A 27266-nucleotide genomic window follows, 5' to 3' on the forward strand; every position below is an offset into this window, starting at 1 on the left:
AATCTAGGCTCGCGAGGGCTGTTTTTAATTCATTCTTGGCGCAAAATTTTTTGGTGCGAAGTTGTGCCTTTGATGGCGTAAATTTCATCATTTCCTGCGTCTTTGTTGACGCTAGTTGTTTTGGCGTGAAATGGCGTTTATGACACGAGTTGTATCATTTCCTGGTGTTAGTTTTGCGCCAAAAAGTTTAACTTCTTTTTGCGTAATGCATCATTCTTGGCGCCAAATTTTAGTTATTGCCCTACTTTTAGTCCGGTGATGTAGATCAGTTGGTGGATGTCCTGACTACAAACGCTTGTTTTAGATCCAAGGGTCATAGATTTATTTCCCAGCAGGGTTAATACAGCTCTTTGAGGTCAATTTATTGTGTACCATTTATTTTAGTAATAACTACTGTTTTTATCGGCTGCTAATTTGGTTAACTCAGAGTGTAGGCACTGAAGAAGTTTTTTTTTTTGTATCCTTCTGGGAGAAAAACGCTTTATAATTACTAGTTTTTAGACTGCATGAAGGTGCGGTTCTCAAACCAGTTCTTCTGGTGGGGGGCAGATTAAATTGTTTCCCTAAGAATAAAGGTTTATTCAGTCCATTCTTGGATCTGAAGACTTTTATATTCTTTTGTTAGAGCCTCCATTTTTAAGTTGGTGATTATAAGGACTACTATGCCTTTTTGTTAAGGTCATTTCATGTCCACTACATTTTTCAGGATGTTTATCCTCATATTTTATTTCATTTAGACCACTTGTGGATTCTGAGTTTTTCTTTTAATCTTTACCAATTTGTCGCTTTTCCATTTGGTTTAGTGACAGCTTTATGAATCTTTTCAAAGGTTCTTGGTGCCCTTCTTTCTTTCTTCAGACAGTAGGGTATTGTGGTGCTTCCTTATTTGATGGTATCTTGGTATTAGATTAAACTTTTCTTTTATTAAAGTTGGACAGATAGCTCAGCATGCTAATGCACTGTGGCTAAGCTCTGTAGCAACCTGAGGGTTGCAGGTTCGATTCCCGGAGAGGTCCATTCAGCCTTTCATCCTTCCGAGGTTGATTAAATGAGTAGCGTCTTCAGTCCCTTACGGGTGATTAGATGCGCTTTACAAGTACCCAATGCATACGTACATATGAAAAAGCAGTATACAAATATATGGACTTTACTTTTTGTGGAATCCCTCATGAATCAACTAAGTTTAGTTTCTTCAAGACATGGTTAGAGGATTTAATTTACCTACGAGTTTTGTGATTCCTTAGACAAGGGTCACTTCTTTTTGGGATTTTTTAGATGGATTCTGTGTTCATGTCTTTGTCTTTATTGGACAAAAGTCAATTGTCATTGGCGTTAGCCTGTCTAACTTACAGTCTAGAACATTTCTTTCAGTGGCTATGTGCATGTAAGTTTTAGGTCTCATAACTGCAGCATCGGGCGTGGTTCCCTTTGCTCGTTTTTCATCTGAGATCCCTTTTTGCTTTGCATACTGATTTAATGATACAGGGATTGTTTTTAGATATCACAGTTGATATTTTTAAATCCTAACACTCTACTCTCTCTGTTTTGGCGATTTAGTCTATCATCATTTTTTTCAGGGGGCCTCTTTTTGTTCGTCCTTCCTGGACTGTATTCTTAATGGATGCAAGTCTTACAGGTTGGGGAACTGTCTGAGGGTCTTTTGACAGCACAAGGGGTTTGGAAACTTCAAGAGGCGAGGTTTACAATCGATATTTTAGAACTCTGTGCTATTTTTACAGAGCTCTTTCAGGCTTGGCCTTTTTTAGGAGAGAACTTTTCATTTTTTTTATTTCAGACAGACAATATCACAACTGTGGCATATGTCAATCAACAATGGGGACTCGTAGTTCCTTAGCAATTAAGAAGTATCTTAAATACGTTCTTAGATGGAATTCATCTCCTGTCTATTTCTACGATTTTAGACTTTGGGAGGTGGATTATCTCAATTTCCCAGGTACTTTTTCAGGTTCAGGGATCCTCAGGTGGAGATGGTGGATGCATTAGCATTGTCTTGGTTTTTCAACCTGACATCTTTCTGCCTCTGATTTTTTCTTCCAAAGGTGATTTCCAACATCATATTGGAACAGTGTTGTGTGTTTCTGATAGCATCAGCATGGCCTCACAGGTTTGGTATGTGGATCTTGTTCGGATGTCCAGTTGCCATCCTTGGCCGCTTTCTCTTTGGCCAGCCTGCTTGTTTTAGGGGCTATTTTTCCATAAGGATCTCAAATTACTAATTTGGGGGTATGGAAATCGATTAGTGTTTAGTCATAGAGGTTTCTCTGACTTAGTTTGTATCGCTATGTTGCAGGCTTATAGGTCTGTTTCAAGGAACATGAAGAGAGTTCTTTACATCCTTTGGATGTGGTAAGAGCTTTATAATTCTATATCAAGGTTATTAGGATTTCAGAAGACTTCTAGTGTATTTCCTATTTTTCTGGTTCCAGAAAAGGTTAGGAAGCCTCTGACATTTCTTCAGCATCCTGATTAAAGCTTTTGTTTTTCAAGGCTTATTTCGAGGCAGGGCAAACTCCGCCTCAGAGATTTACAGCTCATTCTACTAACTTCAGTCGCCATTTCTTGGGCTTTTTCAGAATGAAGCTTAGGTTGATCAAATTTGCAAATCAGTAATTTGGTGGTCTTTGCATACTTTTATTGTTTTTACCATTTTAATGTATTTGCTTCTTCTGAAGCAGTCTTTGGTAGAAAAAGTTCTTCAGGCAGCTGTTTCAGTTTTGTTCTACTGCTTTTGATTTGTTTTTTTGAGAAAAACTTAATTATTGTGTGGATTTAATTTCTCAGTGGAAATAGCTGTTGTTATTTTATCCCTCCCTCTCTATTGACTCTTCTGTGGACTTTCACATCTTGGGTATTTCTATCCCATACGTCACTAGCTCATGGACTTTTGCCAATTACATGAAAGAAAACATAATTTATGTAAAGAATTTACCTGATAAATTAATTTATTTCATATTGGCAAGAGTCCATGAAGCCCACCCTTTTTATGGTGGTTATGATTTTTGTATAAAAGCACAATTATTTTTCCAGTTCCTCGTTTTGTATGCTTTTTCACTCCTTATTGTATCACCCCACTACTTGATTATTCGTTAAACTGAATTCTGGGTGTGGTGAGGGGTGTATTCATAGGCATTTTGAGGTTTGGGAAACTTTGCCCCCTCCTGGTAGGAATGTATATCCCACACCTCACTAGCTCATGGACTCTTGCCAATACGAAAAATTAATTTATCAGGTAAGTTCTTACATAAATTATGTTTTTTCACTTCTTTTGCCCTACTTTCTTTCCTGCTTTTCTGTTTCCTCCATCTACTTGGCTACATGTATGAGTAGTCATGAGACGTGGGAAGGATTTAAAGCTTTGATGTGTTGGGGTGTCTATTTGCCTCCTCCTAGTGGTCGAGGGGTATTCCCACATCTGAAGCTTTTATCAGGGAAGTATTTTATTTTTTGCACTCATATTACAAGTAAGGGATTTTTTTATTGCTTTTAGGTGCGCTAAATTTCTTACAAAATAGATTTCTATGGGGCACTTCATGTCTGCATTGCTCTAGAGCTTAGCCTATGGTGCGCAAGTAGTGGAGTTCATCATTGAGTTCTGTGCTATACTATTAATAATAGCTTACTTCAGTTCTTAAAATGCGCTACATTTCATATCAGTATTTTGGATTGTGCTCAAGCTCTTATCTAGCCACTTGTAATATGAGCTTATATTCGGGACTACTCTTTTTTTTATATAACTCACATACTTTGTTGTTCTTAAAACTTTATAACCATAAAGAATGTCATGATATTTGAAATACTTTAAACATGTCTGAAAAAGTAATAGCTCAGTATATTTATTTGGTACATAATGCAGCAAAATTAAAACTCCAGTTGCAAATCATTTTTTGTTGTGGATTAATATGGTGTCTGATAAGAGTTTGTGACCGTATGAGCTTAGCTGGCTTAGTTGATTGGTGTCTAAATGTAGCCATCCAATCAGCAAGCGCTACCCAGGTGCTGAACCAAAAATGGGCCTGTTTCTAAGCTTTCATTCCTGCTTTTTCAACAACAAAAAAACAAGAATACAAAGAAAAAATAATAGGAGTAAATAAGAATCTGAATCATGAAAGTTTAATCGCAACTATACTATCCCTTTAACATGTACATGTCACACAGCTAAAAGTAGCTGAGGCATATGACCAACCAAGTCATTAATAAGCTCATACAATCACAAACTTGTATCAGACACCATATTAATCCACAACAATAAATGATTTTCATCTGGAATAAATAAGAAAGTTGCTTAAAATTGCATGCTCTATTTGAATCATAAAAGTTTATTTTGACTAGACTATCCCTTTAATGTTTATGCAGAGGATATATACATTAATTTTAATTAAGTGTGTTGTGTTTTTCAGGAATGTGATCAGGTTCATGTGGAAGATGTAGCATCTGATGACAATGGTCAAGATTTGAGGTATTACATTTTTGTTTGTAATAATTATAAATATAACCTTCTGCTTCTTTTCATTGTTGGCCTGAATACTTATTTCTCCCAAAATCCTAAAGGGAGGAGCATAAAACTATATCTTCTCTATAACTAATGATAGAATTACTTTGTTTGTATAACCCTGCAATTATGCCATAGTGCTTGCAATTGAACACATTTTCAACTTTATTATTAAACATTACATATGCTCCTTTATTAATGAATGTTTTATGTATTGAATATAATTATAATTATATCATTGAGATTGCTAAAAGCCTGGATTTTCTAATATCAGATTTTTCATTTATTGATCCTGATTATTTCATAGGATGGCGAGTCCGTAAGATGTGGGATACACAACTACATTCTAGAACTTTGTTCTACCCTATATTTCTGGGTCTCCCATAGCCTACTCTGTTACATTTTTGCCCCAAAGGGGAAGTCAGAATATGTTAAGTGCTCTGATCTTCACATCTTGATAGGGGTTCTCTAACCAGTATCAGAGCCATATGCTCCCTGAGTGCCTTCTGGACAGAGGGGGGAAGGAAGGAGTTCAGCTAGGAAGTGAAAATCATTTCCCAATGCAAGATATCACAGTCCCCCCAGGTGAAATGCAGGTTTATTTGCCAATCCCCTGGACTACAATGTTCTGATCCTTGTGAGATTCTTGCAATTGTTCTTGCACTTCCTCTGATGGGCCCTTCTACTGAATGCAGTCTGCTACATCTGTGTTGCAAGGTAGAGAACATAGTTACCTTCTGCAGTGCATAATCTATTTAGAGGGTCATGCACTAATGTGCACATAGCCTGGGGGTTACACACATGTATGTATTTTGGCACTTTTTGTTGTGTGCTTTAAAGCAAGTTTTGTGAGGCAACATTACCATCACTTGTGTCAGTGTTGCCGCCAGTTTCTCTCAAATTTACTTAATTTTTGCTAAATGTGGTAAACAAATAGTGTGGGAAACTTTTAAGGGTAATGAATGTGTTAATAGTTGCGTCGAGGCATAAAACTTGTGCAGCATTAGTTTTTTCCTGTCTCTACTCACCAGTTTTGTGGCCATTTTGGAAGCCTTCATATTGTTTTCTTACATTTTTTGGAGCTGGTGAGAATATTTCTGTTTTTTGACCTTTGAACTATTTAAAAATTTTAAATGATTTTCATTGTTGGCTCTGGTGTTCATTTAGGTCGGTGTTCCCTCTTTAGACAGTGGTACTTGGCACTAGTGCAGAGTCGGCAAGGGTCTTTCTCCCCACCAGGGGTGTACCTAGGACCTCTTCTGAGTTTTAACCCAAATTTAGGTAATATATCCACTGTACTGTGTCTCACCTGGTTGCTGCTATGCCCCACCAACAAAAGCTTAGACAATTAAAACAAATTGAAACTCTAGAAGACAGCTAATGCTTTAATTTGTTAATCAGTTGTTGATATTTATAAGATCAATGCTAAGAATATGGCACTAGCAGTTTTGACTAGGAGGGACTTGGTCTCTAAATCCTTCCTTTTAAAGGGAAGGTGTTGTTTGGGCCATTTCTAGATGAGATTTCTACAGTGACAGGGGGAAAGGAGCTTTTCTCCCACAAGATAAAATGTTTAAGGGTAATTCTGGGGTTTCTAACCATTTTTGTTCTTTTCGTCAATCTAAGAACCAGAAGTCGTCATCGTCCTTCCAGAAGCAGGATTCGGACAGTTTCTCCGGGCAGCCAAAACCTAATTGGAACAGGTCTAAACAGTCTAAAAAGCCACTACCAAGTATGCATGAAGGTGTGGCCCATGACCCATATCTTCTGGTTGGGGGCAGATTATTCCTTTTTGTGGGGGACTGGTTTCATTCTGTTAAAGATCTGAGGGTTCTGAACATTATTTCCCAAGAATATAGAATAGGTTTTACTTTAAGACGTCCCAAAGGAAGATCTTATGTTCCAAAGAATCCTGTAAAGACAGGAGCCTTTTTACAGTCTATTTCAGATCTGGAATCTATGGTATTAATAGTTCCAGTTCCAGAATTGTAACTCTTTATTGTTCCCAAGAAAGTAGGAACTTATAGACCCTTTGTTGATTTGAAAACTTTAAACAAGTTTCTCAGGGTTCCTTCTTTCTAGATGGAAACTATTAGTATGTTTCTTGTTAAGAGGACAGTTTATGTCCTCTATAGATCTGAAGGATGCTTAACTCCATATACCTATTCACAGAGATCAGCATCACGTTTTTAATATTTGCATTCCTGGCCATGCATTTCCATCTTAATGGGAGGAGAATCCACGGCTTCATTCATTACTTGTGGGAAATAAGAAACTGGCCACCAGGAGGAGGCAAAGACACCCCAGCCAAAGGCTTAAAAAGCTCCCCAACTTCCCTCATCCCCCAGTAATTCTTTGCCTTTCGTCACAGGAGGTTGGCAGAGAAGTTTCGGAAGATCAGAGTAGTCTCTTATGGAGGGTAGTACTCTTCGGAATGGGACTGGAGTTTTAAGTAGTCCTGTCAGCCTCTCAGTGAGAGCTTGGATGAAAGTTAGAGTCCGGAGATGCAGGGAGAGTCTTTCTGCGAACCCATCCCGACTCAGATTAGCAGCTCAATAAGCAATCGGCATTGACGAGTTTCGCTGCCTGCTTTTCTGCACTCAAGTCCACGTCAGGAGCAATGCTACTACCCTGTCAAACTAGAAAGGCCGTGTTCCTGTTCCACGGCGTAGATTCTGGTAAGATCGTTTAATTTGATAACGCAAGAAGACAAGGTCACAGTGTGTCTTCTTTTATCTGTATAGTATCAAGGGTTAATATCCTCGGAAAAGGGGATTATTGAACAGGGGGGGATTTATGCATAATATTCTTTGTGTTTGATGCTACGTCATGTGTGAGATGAGGCTCTGTCAATGTGTGAACAGTCAGGTTTCCTTAGTGAGATATCAACGCAGCCTTTTTTGGTGCGTTTTCTCGTTAATGCAAGGGCGGTCCTGCATGGCACTCCATGTGACCAGGTGTGACCTCTTTAACTTCTTTCTTGACCGGCGGTTGCAGGAGACATGAAGCATTTTCTCTGTGTACTCCCTCTTTATCCAAATCTAATTCCTGTGTTTATTGTGAGGAGGTTCCACATGCTTTGATAATATTACAATATCTAAAAAGAATAACATATTTAGTACAACTGAGCCGTCTACCTCTGAGGGTTCTCCGTCCCGCGAGGTGCGTTCCCTACATTCATCTCAGATTACACATGCAGCTCCCCAGGGCACTACTAATCCTCCCGCGGGAGGGACCCTTTGGCCACCAGATTTCGCTGAGCAGTTACAAACGGCGGTCTCTGCGGTCTTCAATGCCTTACCATACCCTGCTAAGCGCAAGCGAAAGGTGAAACATAACTATCCGTCCCAGGGGGTCATCTACTCCGTTGGCTGTCTCTGATATATTATCCACTGATGAAGACTACGCCTACTTTTCAGAGGACGCTCTTTCTGGGTTGGAATTGGCAACATCTAGACCTCCAGCTGCAGAGGAGCCAGACTTTTTAAGTTTAAGATGAAGCATTTGAGCTTTCTGTTGAGAGGTGCTTGCTGCGTTAGAGGTTCCGGAACTGAAACTACCGGAGGAACCTTCAATCCCTAAGTCAGACCTTCCCGGTTCCCGTTAAGATGGCTAATATTAAGAATGGGAGAAACTTGGCTCATCCTTTTCTCCCTCTACTTCTTTTAAAAAACTGTTCCCCGTTCCGGACTCGCAGCTTGAGCTGTGGGGGGGCCATCCCTAAGGTAGATGGTGCTATCTCCACGCTCGCTAAACGCACAACTATCCCGCTCGAAGATAGCTCTTCATTCAAGGAGCCCATGGATAAAAAAATTGGAATCCATGTTGAGAAAAATGTTTCAGCTCACGGGGTTCGTTTTTCAACCGGCAGCAGCGGTCGCTGCAGTGGCTGGGGCAGCTACCTATTGGTGTGACGCTCTATCGGCTATGGTCGAGGTGGAGACTCCCCTCGAGGAGATACAGGAATGAATTAAGGCCTTAAGGGTAGCTAATTCATTCATCTGTGATACAAATATGCAGATTATTTGCCTAAATGCCAAAACATCAGGTTTTTCTGTTGTAGCCCGTAGGGCTCTGTGGTTAAAGTTGTGGTCTGCTGACATGACTTCCAAGTCTAGATTACTTTCCCTCCCTTTTCAGTGGAATGTTCTTTTTGGTCCGGGCCTGGACTCTATTATATCTATGGTCACAGGAGGCAAGGGTGTTTTCCTACCGCAGGATAAGAAGAATAAACCTAAGAGGTCTACTTTTCGTCCCTTTCGTTTGGACAAGTCCCAACGCCAGCAACCTGCCGCGAAAACCGAACAGTCCAAGGGATCTTGGAAACCTTCTCAATCTTGGAACAAAGCCAAGCAGAGCAAGAAGCCTGCTGAGACAAAATCGGCATGAAGGGGCGGCCCCCGATCTGTCTATGGATCGCATAGGGGGCAGACTATCTCTCTTTTTGCGGAGGCCTGGATAAGAGACGTTCAGGACCCTTGGATTCTGGAGGTCATCGCCCAAGGTTACAGGATAGGGTTCAAGACTCATCCACCCAGAGTCAGATTCCTCCTGTCAAACCTATCATCAAGACCAGAGAAGAAAGACGTCTTTCTAGAGTGTGTAAGGGATCTCTCCTTTCTTGGGGTAATCGTACCAGTACCTCTGGCAGAAAGAGGTCTGGGGTATTATTCAAACCTTTTCAGGATCCCAAAGAAGGAGGGCACGTTTCGTCCGATCCTAAACCTAAAATGCCTAAACAAGTTTTTGTCGGTCCCATCGTTCAAGATGGAGACAATCAGGTTGATTCTGCCCCTAGTTCAAGAGGGATAGTTCATGACTACAATAGATTTGTAGGATGCCTACTTTCACATACCAATCCACAGGGATCATTTCAGGTTCCTAAGATTTGCATTTCTGGACCAACACTTCCAGTTTGTGGCCCTACCGTTTGGCCTGGCAACTGCCCTAAGAGTCTTCACGAAGATTCTTGGAGCGCTGCTCGCGGTGGTGAGAGCCAGAGGTATTGCAGTGGCACCTTATCTGGATGACATCCTGGTCCAGGCTCCGCCCTACAGTCTCGCAGAGGACCATTCGAGGGCTCTTCTCCTTCGATAAATGTAGGAAAGAGTTCCCTGGTTCCCAGCAACATAGTGGAATTCCTAGGCATGATAATAGATTCCATTTCTATGAAGATATTCCTGACAGACCAGAGACGTTGCAAGATTGCATCCAGCAGTCTTGCCCTTCAGACCTCCTCGAGGCCATCTGTGGCCCAGCATAGATGTCATTCCGTTTGCCAGGTTCCATCTCAGACCTCTTGATTTGTGCATGTTGAGACAATGGAATGGCGATCACTCAGACCTATCCCAACAGATTTTTTCTGGACAACCGAGCGAGGGAATCCCTCTCTTGGTGGATCTGCCCGGGCCAACTGTCCCAGGGGACATCCTTTTTGAGGACAGCCTGGGAGATTGTGAACACGGACGCAAATCTTTCAGGGTGGGGAGCTGTTTGGGGTGTCAGGAAGGCACAGGGCAGGTGGAAACGAGAGGAGTTGCTCCTCCCAATCAATATTCTGGTACTTCGAGTGATCTTCAACGCTCTGAGGGCTTGGCCGATCCATCAGATTCTAGTCGGACAACTACCTCGGTGGCTTACATCAACCATCAGGGGGGGAACGAGAAGCTCCCTAGCCATGAGGGAAGTATCTCGGATTCTGGAGTGGGCAGAGACGCACAACTCTTCGCTATCAGCGATCCACATTCCGGTTGTGGACAACTGGGAAGTGGATTTTCTCAGCTGACAATCGTTTCATCCGGGGGAATAGTCTCTCCATCCCGAGGTGTTTGCGGAGATTTGCATCAGATGGGGGACGCCGGAGATGGAACTCATGGCGTCCAGACTCAACTTTAAGTTACCCAGATACGAGTCGCGGTCCAGGGATCCCCAGGCAGAGCTGATAGATGCCTTGACAGTGTCTTGGGAGTTCAACCTAGTCTACATATTCCACCATTACCACTTCTACCTCGAATAGTGGCCCGCGTCATGCAGGAGCAAGCTTCGGCTATTCTAATTGCTCCATCGTGGCTGCAGAGGATGTGGTTTGCGGATCTGGTGGGGATGTCAACGTCTCCACCATGGAAGTTACCTTGTCGTAGGGATCTGCTCAGGGTCCCTTTCTACATCAAAATCTTGATTCTCTGAGGCTGACTGCGTGGAGATTGAACGCTTAGTCCTAGCCAAGAGTGTTTTTTCTGAGAGAGAGATTGATACTCTCATTCAAGCCAGAAAGCTGGTCACTTGTCGCATCTATCATAAGGTGTGGAGGACCTACTTGTCCTGGTGTGAGGAACGTGGCTATCCCTGGCACAAGGTTAGGTTATCCAGGATCCTGTCCTACCTCCAGGATGGGTTGGAGAAGGGACTTGCCACCAGTTCCTTAAAAAGACAGATTTCAGCTTTATCTGTACTGTTACACAAGAAGCTTGCGGAGCTTCCTGATATTCAGTCCTTTGTTTAGGCTCTGTCTAGCATCAGGCCTGTCTTTAGAAATTCCGCTCCCCCTTGGAGCTTAAGATTTTGCAGAGGGCTCCGTTTGAGCCTATGCTTTCCTGTAAGGTTCTATTCCTGTTGGCTATTGCATCGGCACGCAGTCTCTCTGAGTTGGCGGCCTTGCAATGTGAGCCTCCTTACCTGTTTTTTCACGCAGATAAGACTGTTCTTCGCACTGGGTTGGGATTTCTTCCCATGGTTGTGTTGAATCGTAACGCCAATCAAAATATAGTAGTTCCTTCCTTGTGTCCTAACCCTTCTTCTTCAAAGGAAAGGTTACTTCATAATTTGGATGTGGTTCGGGCCTTGAAGTTCTATCTTCAGGCCACAAAAGAATTCAGAAAGACCTCTTTATTTGTGGTGTATTTGGGGAAGCGCAGGGGGCAGAGGGCCTCATCCACTTCCCTTTCCTTTTGGTTGAGGAGCATTATTCGCTTGGCCTATGAGACAGCGGAACATAAGCCTCCTCAGAGGATTACGGCTCACTCAACTAGGGCTTGGCTTCTTCATGAGATTTAAGAATGAAGCCTCTATGGAGCAGATTTGTAAGACGGCTACTTGGTCCTCCCTACATACTTTTGCTAAATTTTACAAATTTGATATCTTTGCTTCGGAGGAAGCGGTATTTGGAGAAAGTTTTTGCAGGCTGTGGTGCCCTCAGTTTAGGGTCCGCCTCCTTTTACCGTCCCGTTTTCTTTCTAATGACACAGTGAGTCCACGGGTCATCTCTAATTACTATTGGGAATATCACTCCTGCCCAGTAGGAGGAGGCAAAGAGCACCACAGCCAAGCTGTTAAATATCACCTCCCTTCCCTCCAACCCCAGTCATTCTCTTTGCCTACGTTAAGAGCAAGGAGGTGGTAAAGTTTAGGTGTCTGGAAGAAGATTCTATAATCAAGATTTTATTTTTCAGAAGTGCAAGTTTGTTCTGCTTTATCCTGGGATGTAGCCGTAGCCCATGTCAGTCTCTTCAGTAGAGCAGTGGTGGCTTTTAAGCAATTGTGAACTGGTGGCGTATAATCCTCACTGCGCCTCCCAAGTAGTTACTGCTGCCCTAACTTGAAAGCCTGAGTAAGATTGCTCAGTCTTTGTCTTTTTTCCACAGGTCCATGTGAGGGAAAATGCCTTTCAAACCTAGTGAGCTGCCCTGCTGCCTGGCAGATTACATGGAGGTAAGTGCTGATTTTAATTTTCTGAGCAGACAGACTTTTCATCCGGGGGGTTGGGAACTTCATCCGGAGGTGTTTGCCAACTTGATTCTGAAATGGAGTCAGCCGGAGCTGGATCTCATGGCATCTCGACAGAATGCCAAGCTTTCGAGGTACAGGTCGAGCTCAAGGGATCCTCAGGCGGTACTGATAGATGCTCTGGCGGTTCCTTAGAATTTCAGTCTAGCATACCTGTTTCCTCTGTTCGCTCTCCTTCCTCGGGTCATTGCTCGAATCAAACAGGAGAAGGCGTCGGTAATCCTCATTGCACCAGCGTGGACTTGCAGGATCTGGTATGCAGACCTAGTGGAGATGTCATCTCTCCCACCTCACAGACTTCCACTGAGGAACCTTCTACTTCAAGGGCCCTTCCTTCATCCAAATCTCGTTTCACTGAAGCTGACTGCTTGGAGATTGAACGCTTAATTTTATCTAAGCGTGGGTTTTCCGAATCGGTCATTGAGACCATGATTCAGGCTCGTAAGCCTGTTACCAGAAAGATTTACTATAAGATATGGCGTAAATATTTGTATTGGTGTGAATCCAGAGGCTACTCTTGGAGTAGACTTCGGATTCCTAGAATTCTGTCCTTTCTCCAGGAGGGTTTGGAGAAGTTTTTATCGGCAAGTACCTTGAAGGGTCAAATATCTGCTTTGTCTATTTTGTTACATAAACGTCTGGCTGATGTTCCAGACGTGCAATCGTGCTGCCAGGCCTTGGTCAGAATCAGGCCTGTGTTCAAACCTCTTACTCCTCCCTGGAGTCTTAACCTTGTTCTTAAAGTTCTTCAGCAGGCTCCGTTTGAGCCTATGCATTCCTTAGATATTAAGTTGTTATCTTGGAAGGTTTTGTTTCTTGTTGCAATTTCTTCTGCTTGTAGAGTCTAAGAGCTCTACGAGTTGCATCTTGAATCTCCTTACCTTATTTTTCACTTGGGTAAGGTAGTTCTGCGTACTAAGTTGGGGTTTCTTCCTAAAGTGGTTTTGGATAGGAACATTAATCAAGAAATCGTTGTTCCTTCTTTGTGTCCTAACCTTTCAAGAACTGTAAGTGGATCATCGGGGGTTAGTGTAAGGGTTTTTTTGGTGGGTTTTATTTTCCGTTTAGGGTCTGGGCATGTAAAAGAGCTAAATGCCACATGGTGCGTGCGTTGAAATACTGTCTACAGGCGACTAAGGATTTTCGCCAGTCTTCTGCTCTGTTGTTTTCTCTGGGAAACGTAAGGGTCAGAAAGCTACGACTACTTCTCTTTCTTTGAGGCTGAAGAGTATAATTCGCTTGGCCTATGAAACTGCTGGACAGCAGCCTCTTGAGAGAGTCACGGCTCATTCTACGAGGGCTTTTTTTGGGCATTCAAAAATTAAAAGTCTGTGGAACAGATTTGCAAGGCTGCAACTTGGTCCTCTCATACTTTTTCAAAATTCTATTAATTTGATAATTTTGCCTCGGCTAAGGCTTCTTTTGGGAGAAAGGTTCTTCAAGCAGTGGTGCCTTCCGTTTAGGTTCCCTGTCTAGTCCCTCCCTTATCTGTGTCCTCTAGTTTGGGTATTGATTCCCAATAGTAATTAGAGATGATCCGTGGACTCACCATGTCATTAGAAAGAAATTGAAATTTATGCTTACCTGATAAATTTCTTTCTTGACATGGTGAGTCCACAGCCCGCCCTGTTTATTTAGACAGTTTTACGTGTTATAAACCTCAGGCACCTTTGCACCTTGGTACTTCCTTACTCTTTTACTTTGGTCGAATGACTGGGGTTGGAGGGAAGGGAGGTGATATTTAACAGCTTTGCTCTGGTACTCTTTGCCTCCTCCTGCTGGGCAGGAGTGATATTCCCAATAGTAATTAGAGATGATCCGTGTCAAGAAAGAAATATGCATAAATTTTGTTTTTTTTCATTCAGTGTCCTCTAGAGCTTAGGTATTTGTTTCCCATAAGTAATGAATGAAGCCGTGGACTCTCCTCCCATTAGGATGGAAAACATAAATTATGCTTACCTGATAAGTTAATTTCTATCTGTGGGAAGAGATTCCACGGCTCCCGCCTGTTTCTCTGGTGGACAGACCTAAATTTATTTTTGTTCATCTGGCACCATTTATACCCTAATATTTCTCCTACTGTTCCGTGTTCCCTTGGCATAATGACTGGGGGATGAGGGAAGTGGGGGAGGTATTTAAGCCTTTGGCTGGGGTGTCTTTGCCTCCTCCTAGTGGCCAGATTCTTAATTCCCACAAGTAACGAATGAAGCCGTGGACTCTCCCACAGAGGGAAATAAAATTATCAGGTAAGCATAATTTATGTTTTTCAGTTTGTTGCTCTTTCGTTTGGTCTGGCTACCCCTCCCAGATTTTTTTAGAAGGCTCTGTGGCAGGGGCGGAATTACCGGGGGTGCAACGTTTGCAACTTCAACCAGGCCCCCGGAGGTCCCCCTTAAGGGGAGGGGGGGCAGCTTAAGTAAAAAAACTAGGGCCACCATCAGGGAGGTGAAAAGCTGTGACTCTAGTCGGGGGCCCTGGACTGCCAGAATGCCATTAATCTGGTGTTTCTAGGCTCTTTCTATGCTATATGGCTGGAAACGACATGTTCCAGAATGCCATGCAGCAAATACCAACAAATCAGAGGTGGAGGACAGAGCTCCCGCCCAGAACTGTACAAGAGTGAGTGGGGAGGAGGAAGCAGCAGGAGAGTACTAGCTAAGGTTTACATGTTAACAGCATGGTCCCAGTAGCAGCATGGCAAGTCCAGGGCAAGGCTCCTCCCTCCTCTAGCTTCAGAGTGTCATTGTTAGTGACTGAAGATAGATAAGCAGCACTAGGTATGTTAGCTAAAACCTATGGTCATTTGTTAGGGCAGGCTGAGGCTAGAGCCATGTTCCAGCACCTACTGTGAGACATGGATACATGGATCAGAGAGGAGGTTATTATTCTGCAACTATCGGACTATCGTAAGCTGATCCATTCACTCACTGACCCCAATGATTCTCATAATGCTTGAAAGAAACTGCCTCACACACACGTTTAAAAGTGTCTTGGTGACTAATCAGTTGCAGTATTAACTGTTAAACTGCTAGTTAAAGTCATAAAGACATTTAAGATATCTGCAACAATTTTTTTATTAATGTATATTATACAGATAAAAATACATTTAATAAAAAAAATAATAATAATAATATCCCTGTGAGAAAAAGCAGATGAGGTGATTGGATCTCTACTTGTAAATATCTGAAGAAGCTCTGTGAAGAGATTGACTCATGTTTTACCTCAGACAATACATTATATTCTTTATAAAAAACACTTTCCTATCTCCTTATAAAATAGTATTTCTGAGGTTTGTATTAACTAAACACAAAATAACATTGCCTTAAACTACAATTTCTTTCCTAAGATATGGTGAGTCCGCAACGTCATCAATTACTGTTGGGATATCACTCCTGGCCAGCAGGAGGCAGCAAAGAGCACCACAGCAAAGCTGTTAAGTATCACTCCGCTACCTGCAATCGCCAGTCATTCTCTTTGCCTCTGTTAAATAGAGGAGGTGAAGTTTTGGTGTCTAAAGAAAATTGGATTTCTTTTGCTACAAGCAAGTTTTTCCATGGACATTTGTCTGCTTTGCTTAGAAAACCAAATTGTATCGCCCTTGCAATTTTGTTCCTCGTGTATAGAGAGGACTTTGAAAAATAAAGATACACTTTTTGTTTCTGAGCCAACTGTCTCTCAGGATGATGCTGTTCAGGCAATGCCACAGCTTTCTCCTCAAACGTCCAAAGCCTTAGTGGCGTCACATACAGTGTCTTGCGGTTCAGGTATCCTCGGCGGTATCTGAGGCCTTGTCTGCCATTGCTATGCTAAAGGGAAAACGCAGGAGGAATGTTAGATTCAGATGCTAAGGTTTCTGTTCCAAACTCTGCTACTCAGATTGCTATCTCTCATAAGTCTGATGATGAAAATATGTCAGGTGCCTCTGAGGGTGAAATCTCAGATTCGGACAGTGTAATTCCTTCATCTGATGCTGAAATAGTATCCTTCAGATTTAAGCTTGAACATCTCTGTGTATTGTTAAAGGAGGTTTTGGCTACTTTGGACGACTTAGACCCGCCTGTCGTTGTCAACCCCAAGAAATAAAGTAAAGTTGATGAGTACTTTGATGATCCTTCCTCTGTGGAAGTGTTTCCTGTTCCAGACTGTGCTACAGAGATTATTACACAGGAATGGGAGAGACCGGGATACCGTTTTCTCAGTCTCCAGTTTTTAAGAAGTTTCCTGTCGCTGACTCCATCAAAGATTCATGGCACACAGTGCCTAAAGTAGAAGGGGCTATTTCTACTCTGGCTAAGAGAACTACTATTCCTATAGAGGATAGCTGCTCTTTTAAAGATCCTATGGACAAGAAGCTGGAGGCTTACTTGAAGAAGTATGTTCATCAAGGCCTGCAGTGGCAACCGGCAGTTTGTATGGCCACGGTTTCCATCGTGGCATCTTATTGGTTCGACGCTCTGTCTGAGTCTGAGTCTCTTCAAGTTGAGACTCCAAAAAAAAAATCCAAGATAGGATTAAGACTCTCAGGTGGCTCGGATTATTTAGTGGGCAGAAGCCCACAATTGTTGTCTGCCATCCACATTCTAGAAGGGGACAACTGGGAAGCGGACTTTCTGAGCAGACAGACTTTTCATCCCGGGGAGTGGGCACATCCAGAGGTGTTCTCCAGGTTAACCCTCAAATGGGGGATCCCGGATTTGGATCTGATGGCGTCTCGACAGAACGCCAAGCTGCTAAGGTACGGTTCAAGGTCGAGAGATCCTCAGGACATCCTGATGGATGCTCTGGCGGTATCTTGGGTTTTCAGTCTAGCAAACCTGTTTCTTTCATTTGCTCTCCTTCCACGAGTCATTGCTCATATCAAACAGGAGAAAGCATCGGTAATTCTAATAGCTTGTGCATGGCCTCGCAGGACTTGGTATGCAGACCTAGTGAAGATGTCATCTCTTCCACTGTGGAGGCTGTCGATGAGGAAGGACCTTCTAAATCAGGGTCCATTCCTTCATCCAAATAGCGTTTCTCTGAAGCTGTCTGCTTGGAGATTGAACGCTTAGTGTTGTCTAAGCGTGTTTTTTCTGAGTCGGTCATTGAGAACATGATTCAGGTTCGCAAGCCTGTTATTAGAGGGATTTACCATAAGATATGGCGTAAATATCTTTATTGGTGCGAATCTAAGGGCTACTCTTGAAGTAGGGTCAGAATTCCTAGGATTTTGTCTATTCTCCAGGAAGGTCTGGAGAAAGGTTTGTCAGCCAGTTCTCTGAAGGGTCAGATTTCGGCTTTATCTGTTCTGTTACGTAAGCCTCTGGCGGATATGCCAGATGTTTAATCCTTTTGTCAGGCCCTGGTCAGAATCAGTCCTGTCTTTAAGTCTCTTGCGCCTCCTTGGAGCCTTAACTTATTTCTTAAGGTTTGCAACAGGCTCCGTTTGAGCCTTTACATTCCATAGATATTAAGTTATGTTGGAAGGTTTTGTTTCTTATTGCTATTTCTAATGCTCGGAGAGTCTCGGAATTCTCGGTCTTGCAGTGTGATTTGCCTTATCTTATTTTTCACGCTGATAAGGCGGTTCTTCGTACGAAGTTGGGTTTTCTCCCTAAAGTGGTTTCTGATAGAAATATTAATCAGGAAATTGATGTTCCTTCTCTATGTCCTAATCCTCCTCATAAGGAATGTTTGTTGCACAGCTTGGTTGTTGTGCATGCTCTAAAATTCTACCTACAGGCGACTAAGGATTTTCGTCAATCCTCTGCCCTGTTTGTTTGTTTCTCTGGAAAGCGTAAAAGTCAGAAAGCTACTGTTCTCTTTCTTTCTGGTTGAGAAGTATGATCCGTTTTGCTTATGAGACTGCTGGACAGCAGCCTCCTGAGAGAATAACAGCTCATTCCAATAGGGCTGTATCGTCTTCTTGGGCTTTCAAAAATGAAGCTTCTGTGGAACAAATTTGCAAGGCTGCAACTTTGCCATCTCTACATACTTTTTCCAAATTTTCCAAATTTGATACTTTTGCCTCGGCTGAGGCTTCTTTTGGGAGAAAGGTTCTTCAAGCTGTGGTGCCTTCTGTTTAGGTCTGCCTGTCTTATTTTCCCTCCCTAGTCATCTGTGTCCTCTAGCTTGGGTATTGGTTCCCAACAGTAGTTGATGACATTGTGGACTCACCATATCTTAGGAAAGAAAACAAAATTCATGCTTAACTGATTTATTTATTTCCGGATATGGTGAGTCCACGACGCCACCCTTACATTTAGGACAGTTATTTTTGACTAAACCTCAGGCACCTTTACACCCATGTGTTATTCCTTGCTTCCATTTTCCTTCGGTCTAATGACTGGGGATTGTGGGCCAGGAGTGATATCCCAACAGTAATTGATGATGTCGTGCACTCACCATATCCAGAAAGAAAGAAATTTATCAGGTAAGCATAAATTTTGTTATATGTATTTAATAATGTATTTAATAATACAATCATTTAAGTGATATAAAAATGCAATCTTTCATATGGAAAGCACTGTGTAAGCATGTTATAATGTTTTTTTTAGCTTACATCGGTTTTAAATTGATTTTAACTTTAAATACATGTTTGTATAGGTGACCTGTGTAGGAACCATTATATTTATCATGGTAATGTTCTAGGACATGTATTGTACATGTTTCTTTCCTAAGACATGTAGAGTCCACAACGTCTTTCCAATTACTAGTGGGAAATATAACTCCTGGCCAGCAGGAGGAGGCAAAGAGCACCACAGCAAATCTGTTAAGTGTCTCTCCCCTACCCATAATCCCCAGGTGTTCTCTTTGCCTCTGTCAATGGAGGAGGTGAAGTTCGGAGTCTGAAGAAATTAATTCCTTTTTTGGGTACTTTTCCCTGCAAGCAAGGATTTGGGTTTAGCTGAGTCCACGTCAAAATCTTCAGTAGAGTAGTGGTGGCTTTTAAGCAGTTAGGAAGTTGTGAGGTTGTCCTTACTTTGTTTCCTAACCTATTGCTGCCCTAGTTATAGAAAGCCAGAGTTGGTTACTCTGTTCTTTCTTTTTCCACAGGTCTCTGTAAGGAGTATGTGTCTCTTCACGCCTGGTGAGCTGTCTACCTGCCAGACAGCTGGATTTGCAGGTAAGTGCTTTTGTCTTATAAGTCTTGGAGACTTGCACTTTTAAGGATTTTCTGCATTACTTATTTGGGACATGTTAAATCCTTAGTAAAGGATTTTATTTAGTCAGTGTGCAGGCACATGATATGTATGTGAGAGACTTAAGGTTTTATCTCCTTTATGGGCATGAATGGGTTAACTTTAATTCCAGCTCATTTATTTATTCAACTTTGTACTGGCTAAGCATGGGTTTTCTGAGTTGGTCATTGAGACCATGCTTCAGGCTCGAAAGCCTGTTACTCGTAAAATTTACCATAAGGTATGACGTAAATACCTTTTTATTGGTGTGAATCGAAGGGCTACTCTTTGAGTAGGGTCAAGATTCCTAGAATTTTGTCCTTTCTCCAGGAAGGTCTGGAGAAAGGGTTGTCAGTCAGTTCACTGAAAGGTCAGATTTCTGCATTATCTATTCTTTAACATAAGCGTCTGGCGGATGTGCCAGATGTTCAATCTTTTTGTCAGAATCAAGCCTGTGTTTAAACCTGTTGCTCCTCCTTGGAGCCTTAACCTTGTTCTTAAAGGGACACTGAAACCAATTTCTTCTTTCTTTCGGGATTTAGATAGAGCAGGCAATTTTAAGCAACTTTATAATTTACTCATATTATCAATTTTTTTTCGTTCTCTTGCTATCTTTATTTGAAAAAGAAGGCATCTAAACTTTTTTTGGGTTCAGAACTCTGGACAGCAATTTTTGATAGGTGGATGAATTTATCCACCAATCAGCAAGGACAACCTAGGTAAAGATACCAAGAGAATGAAGAAAATTTGATAATAGGAGTAAATTAGAAAGTTGCTTAAAATGTCATGCTCTATCTGAATCACAAAAGAAAAAATTTGGGTTCAGTGTCCCTTTAAAGTTTTGCAGCAGAAAGGCTAAACTCCCAAAACTTAATGCTACAGACATGGAAGCCTTAAACACAGAAATAACAATAAACAAAATCGCCCTAGCAATAAAAGATCTTAAAATAGGCAAGGCGGCGGGTCCTGACGGGTTCTCAGGTGAATATTATAAAGTATTTAAAAAATGTCTGGTCCCCCACTTGCACAAATTCTGCAATGACATCATGAGGGTACCCGTATCCCACAGGACATATTGCAGGCCAAAATAGTGGTTATACCCAAACCAGGAAGGAATCCCAAAAAATACCAAAACTATAGGCCGATCTCATTGATTAACCAAGATTTAAAAAAATTTACAAATATTTTAGCAAATAGACTCAAATTATATCTACCCTCATTGATACATCCCGACCAGGTAGGATTCATAAAAGAAAGGGAAGCCCCAGATAATGTGAGACGAACGGTGTCTCTGGTGGAGTACTTGGTGGGGACAAAAACGCCTTCTCTGCTCCTATCTCTGGACGCAGAGAAGGCGTTTGATAGGGTCGACTGGGAATATATGTTTGAGACACTAACATTCATGGGTTTCAAAGGACAATTCATGACGGCTATTAAAAACCTGTATTCAGACCCAACAGCAACTATCAGAGCAACGGGCTATCAGTCTAGGCCAATTAAAATATTAAATGGGACACGTCAGGGCTGCCCGCTATCTCCTCTATTATTTGCACTAAGCATAGAACCTTTAGCGGCCTACATCAGGGGAGCAAAAGACATTACCGGAGTAAAAATTAACAAAGAAGAATATAAACTCACCTTATTTGCGGATGACATTTTGCTTACATTGACGAGACCTTTACGATCACTCCCTCATCTATATCAAGTCATTGATGAATTTTCAAAAATCTCAGGCTTCAAAATAAACTCAGATAAGTGTGAGGCTATACCACTGACACTACCACTACATACTCGTAAATTGATAGAAGCGAATTTTGACTTTAAGTTGGCTAAAAAATATATCAAATACTTGGGAGTTAACATAACAAACACACTAGAGGGACTCTATAAGGCAAACTATACTGAGATCTTTAAGACCGTAAGAAGGGATTTGAGTAGATGGAGGAGGGGGTGTTTCTCCTGGTATGGCAGATTATCGATTATAAAGATGAATATTCTACCGAGAATATTATCTCTTCAGAGCATTACCAATCAAAGTACCGCAAAGAGAGCTAGCAGATCTCCAGATGGACCTAATTAGGTTCCTACGAGGACCCAAAACAGCTAGAATAGCCTCCCAACTATTAAAACAACACAAACAGCTAGGGTCAGTTGGGGTGCCCAATTTGTTAGACTACTATCAGGCAGCTAGGTTGTCACAAATTACGCTGATAAGCAAAAACTGTCGAGAAATAACTTGGACTAGACTAGAGGCAGACTTAGCTGGGGTGAATGATCCAGCCACGATTGTTTGGAACACCTCAAACACTACAAACAAAACACTATACAAACTCAAGGTGACAGAGGAGTCCAAACATATGTGGAAATACCTCACATCTTCTCTAGGCCTCATACCCAAGGGTACTAAGATAATACCACTGGGCGCTATACTTCCTGCAGAATTTCAAACATTAATATGTAAGTGGGAAAATAAGGGCCTCTACAGAGTTGCAGACTTTTTAGATAAAGGTAAAATGCTCACATACACCCAACTAAAAGATAAACTTCAGCCGGACACCTTACATTGGTTCCTATATCTTCAGATATCCACCACAATATACAAATACAGACAAAACAAACCATTAAACCCATACACTTACAACAGAACGCATTATTGCAACCCCAGGTAGAAATTAAAAACTAATATCACAACTGTACTTGGCGATACAAGATGCAAAAAAAAGGCTCCAAATTGCCGCTTCATGAGAATTGGGAAAGAGACTTAGGTGAAACATATGATGATGACAGATGGACACAAATACTTTCTAGGATTAGCAAGGGGCTGATATGCGCAGACCTTATCGAAAATTCTATTAAAACATCTTACAGGTGGTATCTTACACCCATAAGAACTGCACATTATACATTGCAGAAAAGTAGACTCTGTTACAGAGGCTGTGCAGAAATTGGAAATTATATGCATATGTGGTGGGAATGTGGGGAGATTAAACAAATTTGGAACAAACTATCTAAATTGATAAGTATCCTATTAGATAAATCTATGACGCTAACGGCGGCGCAGGCCCTCTTGCATGTTTCAGATGAATCCTTAAACTTAGCTACCGATATATTCATAATTATACTTTGTACAACCACGAGGATATGTATAGCCAAACACTGGAGAACAGGTTCACCAACATGGTCAGAAGTGTTTAAAAGGTTAGATAATATATATGCTATGTCAGACTCTGCCTCTTGGTTGCAGGATAAAACAACACATTTTCAAAAGATTTGGGTCCACTGGATCATGAACAGAGATAGAAGAGAGATAAGGGAAATTTAAGTCTTTCAAGAGTTATATCACGATAGGGGATCTCTGATAAACTTATTGCCACTAAGTCTTTTATGGGGAACTTATATACATCTTAGATACAATTTTATGGTTCTCTCTCTGCTCGACGGGAAAGGTTATACGGTTATGAGTTTATTGTTTTACAGTTTCAAAAGTTTATGTTTAATGTTTATAATTATTAAAATAAAAGGAAAACACATTAGAAAAGGGAGGGGAAGGAAGACTATAGTAAATTTCTTTCCTACTTCAGGAAAATAAAAAGGACTTCATATATTTCCTACGCCTGAAGGCAACTTCAGTAGGTGGGAGCTTTTCCTAGGACTCTACGGACTTTTAGAGATTTCAGTAATGATGGAGATACATTGGGAAAGCCGGATGGATATACTAATTGCTGAGAGAAGTTGTTTCATCCTCCAACTCTTTTTCATATTGTTTGAGACAGATATATGGAATTATAAAACTTTATCGAACATGATAAGAGGTCCTGAGACAATTAATATAAATATGTTTATCTGAATTAGGGGCATGATGTATTAGATAACATAATTTATGTAAGAACTTACCTGATAAATTCATTTCTTTCATATTAGCAAGAGTCCATGAGCTAGTGACGTATGGGATATACATTCCTACCAGGAGGGGCAAAGTTTCCCAAACCTCAAAATGCCTATAAATACACCCCTCACCACACCCACAAATCAGTTTAACGTATAGCCAAGAAGTGGGGTGATAAGAAAAAAGTGCGAAAGCATAAAAAATAAGGAATTGGAATAATTGTGCTTTATACAAAAAAATCATAACCACCACAAAAAAGGGTGGGCCTCATGGACTCTTGCTAATATGAAAGAAATGAATTTATCAGGTAAGTTCTTACATAAATTATGTTTTCTTTCATGTTATTAGCAAGAGTCCATGAGCTAGTGACGTATGGGATAATGACTACCCAAGATGTGGATCTTCCACGCAAGAGTCACTAGAGAGGGAGGGATAAAATAAAGACAGCCAATTCCGCTGAAAAAAATCCACACCCAAAATAAAGTTTAAATCAAAATGAAAAAAACTGAAATTATAAGCAGAAGAATCAAACTGAAACAGCTGCCTGAAGTACTTTTCTACCAAAAACTGCTTCAGAAGAAGAAAACACATCAAAATGGTAGAATTTAGTAAAAGTATGCAAAGAAGACCAAGTGGCTGCTTTGCAAATCTGATCAACTGAAGCTTCATTCCTAAACGCCCAGGAAGTAGAAACTGACCTAGTAGAATGAGCTGTAATCCTTTGAGGCGGAGTTTTACCCGACTCGACATAAGCATGATGAATCAAAGATTTTAACCAAGATGCCAAAGAAATGGCAGAAGCCTTCTGACCTTTCCTAGAACCGGAAAAGATAACAAATAGACTAGAAGTCTTTCGCAAATCCTTAGTAGCTTCAACATAATATTTCAAAGCTCTAACTACATCCAAAGAATGCAATGATCTCTCCTTAGAATTCTTAGGATTAGGACACAATGAAGGAACCACAATTTCTCTACTAATGTTGTTAGAATTCACAACCTTAGGTAAAAATTTAAAAGAAGTTCGCAACACCGCCTTATCCTGATGAGAAATCAAAAAAGGAGACTCACAAGAAAGAGCAGATAATTCAGAAACTCTTCTAGCAGAAGAGATGGCCAAAAGAAACAAAACTTTCCAAGAAAGTAATTTAATGTCCAGCGAATGCATAGGTTCAAACGGAGGAGCTTGAAGAGCCCCCAGAACCAAATTCAAACTCCAAGGAGGAGAAATTGACTTAATAACAGGTTTTATACGAGCCAAAGCTTGTACAAAACAATGAATATCAGGAAGACTAGCAATCTTTCTGTGAAAAAGAACAGAAAGAGCAGAGATTTGACCTTTCAAGGAACTTGCAGACAAACCTTTATCCAAACCATCCTGAAGAAACTGTAAAATTCTAGGAATTCTAAAAGAATGCCAAGAAAAATGATGAGAAAAACACCAAGAAATGTAAATCTTCCAGACTCGATAAAATATCTTCCTAGATACAGTTTTACGAGCCTGTAACATAGTATTAATCACAGAGTCAGAGAAACCTCTATGACTGAGAATCAAGCGTTCAATCTCCATACCTTCAAATTTAAGGATTTGAGATCCTGATGGAAAAAAGGACCTTGCGATAGAAGGTCTGGTCTTAACGGAAGAGTCCACGGTTGGCAAGTGGCCATCCGGACAAGATCCGCATACCAAAACCTGTGAGGCCATGCTGGAGCCACCAGCAGAACAAACGAGCACTCCTTTAGAATCTTGGAAATCACTCTTGGAAGAAGAACTAGAGGCGGAAAGATATAGGCAGGATGATACTTCCAAGGAAGTGACAATGCATCCACTGCCTCCGCTTGAGGATCCCTGGATCTGGACAGATACCTGGGAAGCTTCTTGTTTAGATGAGAAGCCATCAGATCTATTTCTGGACCCCACATTTGAACAATCTGAAGAAATACCTCTGGGTGAAGAGACCATTCGCCCGGATGTAACATTTGGCGACTGAGATAATCCGCTTCCCAATTGTCTATACCTGGGATATGAACCGCAGAAATTAGACAGGAGCTGGATTCCGCCCATACCAGTATTCGAGATACTTCTTTCATAGCCAGAGGACTGTGAGTCCCTCCTTCATGATTGACATATGCCACGGTTGTGACATTGTCCGTCTGAAAACAAATGAACGACTCTCTCTTTAGAAGAGGCCATGACTGAAGAGCTCTGAAAATTGCACGGAGTTCCAAAATGTTGATTGGTAATCTCACCTCCTGAGAATCCCAAACCCCTTGTGCTGTCAGAGACCCCCAAACAGCTCCCCAACCTGTCAGACTTGCATCTGTTGAAATCACAGTCCAGGTCGGAAGAACAAAAGAAGCCCCCTGAACTAAACGATGGTGGACTGTCCACCACGTCAGAGAGTGTCGTACAATCGGTTTTAAAGATATTAATTGAGATATCTTTGTATAATCCCTGCACCACTGGTTCAGCATACAGAGCTGAAGAGGTCGCATGTGAAAACGAGCAAAGGGGATCGCGTCCGATGCAGCACTCATAAGACCTAGAATTTCCATGCATAAGGCTACCGAAGGGAATGATTGAGACTGAAGGTTTCGACAAGCTGAAACCAATTTTAGACGTCTCTTGTCTGTCAGAGACAGAGTCATGGACACTGAATCTATCTGGAAACCTAAAAAGGTTACCCTTGTCTGAGGAATCAATGAACTTTTTGGTAAATTGATCCTCCAACCATGTTCTCGAAGAAACAATACAAGTCGATTCGTATGAGATTCTGCTAAATGTGAAGACTGAGCAAGTACCAAGATATCGTCCAAATAAGGAAATACCACAATACCCTGTTCTCTGATTACAGAGAGAAGGGCACCGAGAACCTTTGTAAAAATCCTTGGAGCTGTTGCTAGGCCAAACGGCAGAGCCACAAACTGGTAATGCTTGTCTAGGAAAGAGAATCTCAGAAACTGATAGTGATCTGGATGAATCGGAATATGCAGATATGCATCCTGTAAATCTATTGTGGACATATAATGCCCTTGCTGAACAAAAGGCAGAATAGTCCTTATAGTTACCATTTTGAATGTTGGTATCCTTACATAATGATTCAATATTTTTAAATCCAGAACTGGTCTGAAGGAATTCTCCTTCTTTGGTACAATGAAAAGATTTGAGTAAAACCCCAGCCCCTGTTCCAGAACTGGAACTGGCATAATTACTCCAGCCAACTCTAGATCTGAAACACATTTCAGAAATGCTTGAGCCTTCACTGGATTTACTGGGACACGGGAAAGAAAAAATCTTCTTGCAGGAGGCCTTATCTTGAAGCCTATTCTGTACCCTTGTGAAACAATGTTCTGAATCCAAAGATTGTGTATCGAATTGATCCAAATTTCTTTGAAAAATCGTAATCTGCCCCCTACCAGCTGAGCTGGAATGAGGGCCGCACCTTCATGTTGACTTGGGAGCTGGCTTTGGCTTTCTAAAAGGCTTGGATTTATTCCAGACTGGAGATGGTTTCCAAACTGATACTGCTCCTGTAGGGGAAGGATCAGGCTTTTGTTCCTTATTGTGACGAAAGGAACGAAAATGATTAGTAGACCTAAATTTACCTTTAGATTTTTTATCCTGTGGTAAAAAAGTTCCTTTCCCCCCAGTAACAGTTGAAATAATAGAATCCAACTGTGAACCAAATAATTTATTACCCTGGAAAGAAAGGGAAAGCAAAGTTGACTTAGAAGACATATCAGCATTCCAAGTTTTAAGCCATAAAGCTCTTCTAGCTAAAATAGCTAGAGACATATACCTGACATCAACCCTAATGATATCAAAGATGGCATCACAAATAAAATTATTAGCATGTTGAAGAAGATTAACAATGCTATGAGAATTATGATCTGTTACTTGTTGCGCTAAAGCTTCCAACCAAAAAGTTGA

General features: G+C 41.3%; 1 protein-coding gene across 2 annotated transcripts in view; it reads left to right on the forward strand.

Annotated features, from left to right (window-relative positions):
• The window catches only part of EYA3 (EYA transcriptional coactivator and phosphatase 3), a 634133-nt gene that overhangs the window by 486360 nt on the left and 120507 nt on the right, over nt 1-27266 (forward strand). For both annotated transcript variants that reach the window (XM_053707122.1, XM_053707121.1), the window contains one exon: nt 4419-4477. In XM_053707122.1, coding sequence (XP_053563097.1) covers nt 4419-4477 — 59 coding nt within the window. The remainder of the gene's footprint in view (nt 1-4418; nt 4478-27266) is intronic.

Source organism: Bombina bombina, chromosome 3 (assembly GCF_027579735.1).
Source record: "Bombina bombina isolate aBomBom1 chromosome 3, aBomBom1.pri, whole genome shotgun sequence".
NCBI classification, from domain to species: domain Eukaryota; kingdom Metazoa; phylum Chordata; class Amphibia; order Anura; family Bombinatoridae; genus Bombina; species Bombina bombina.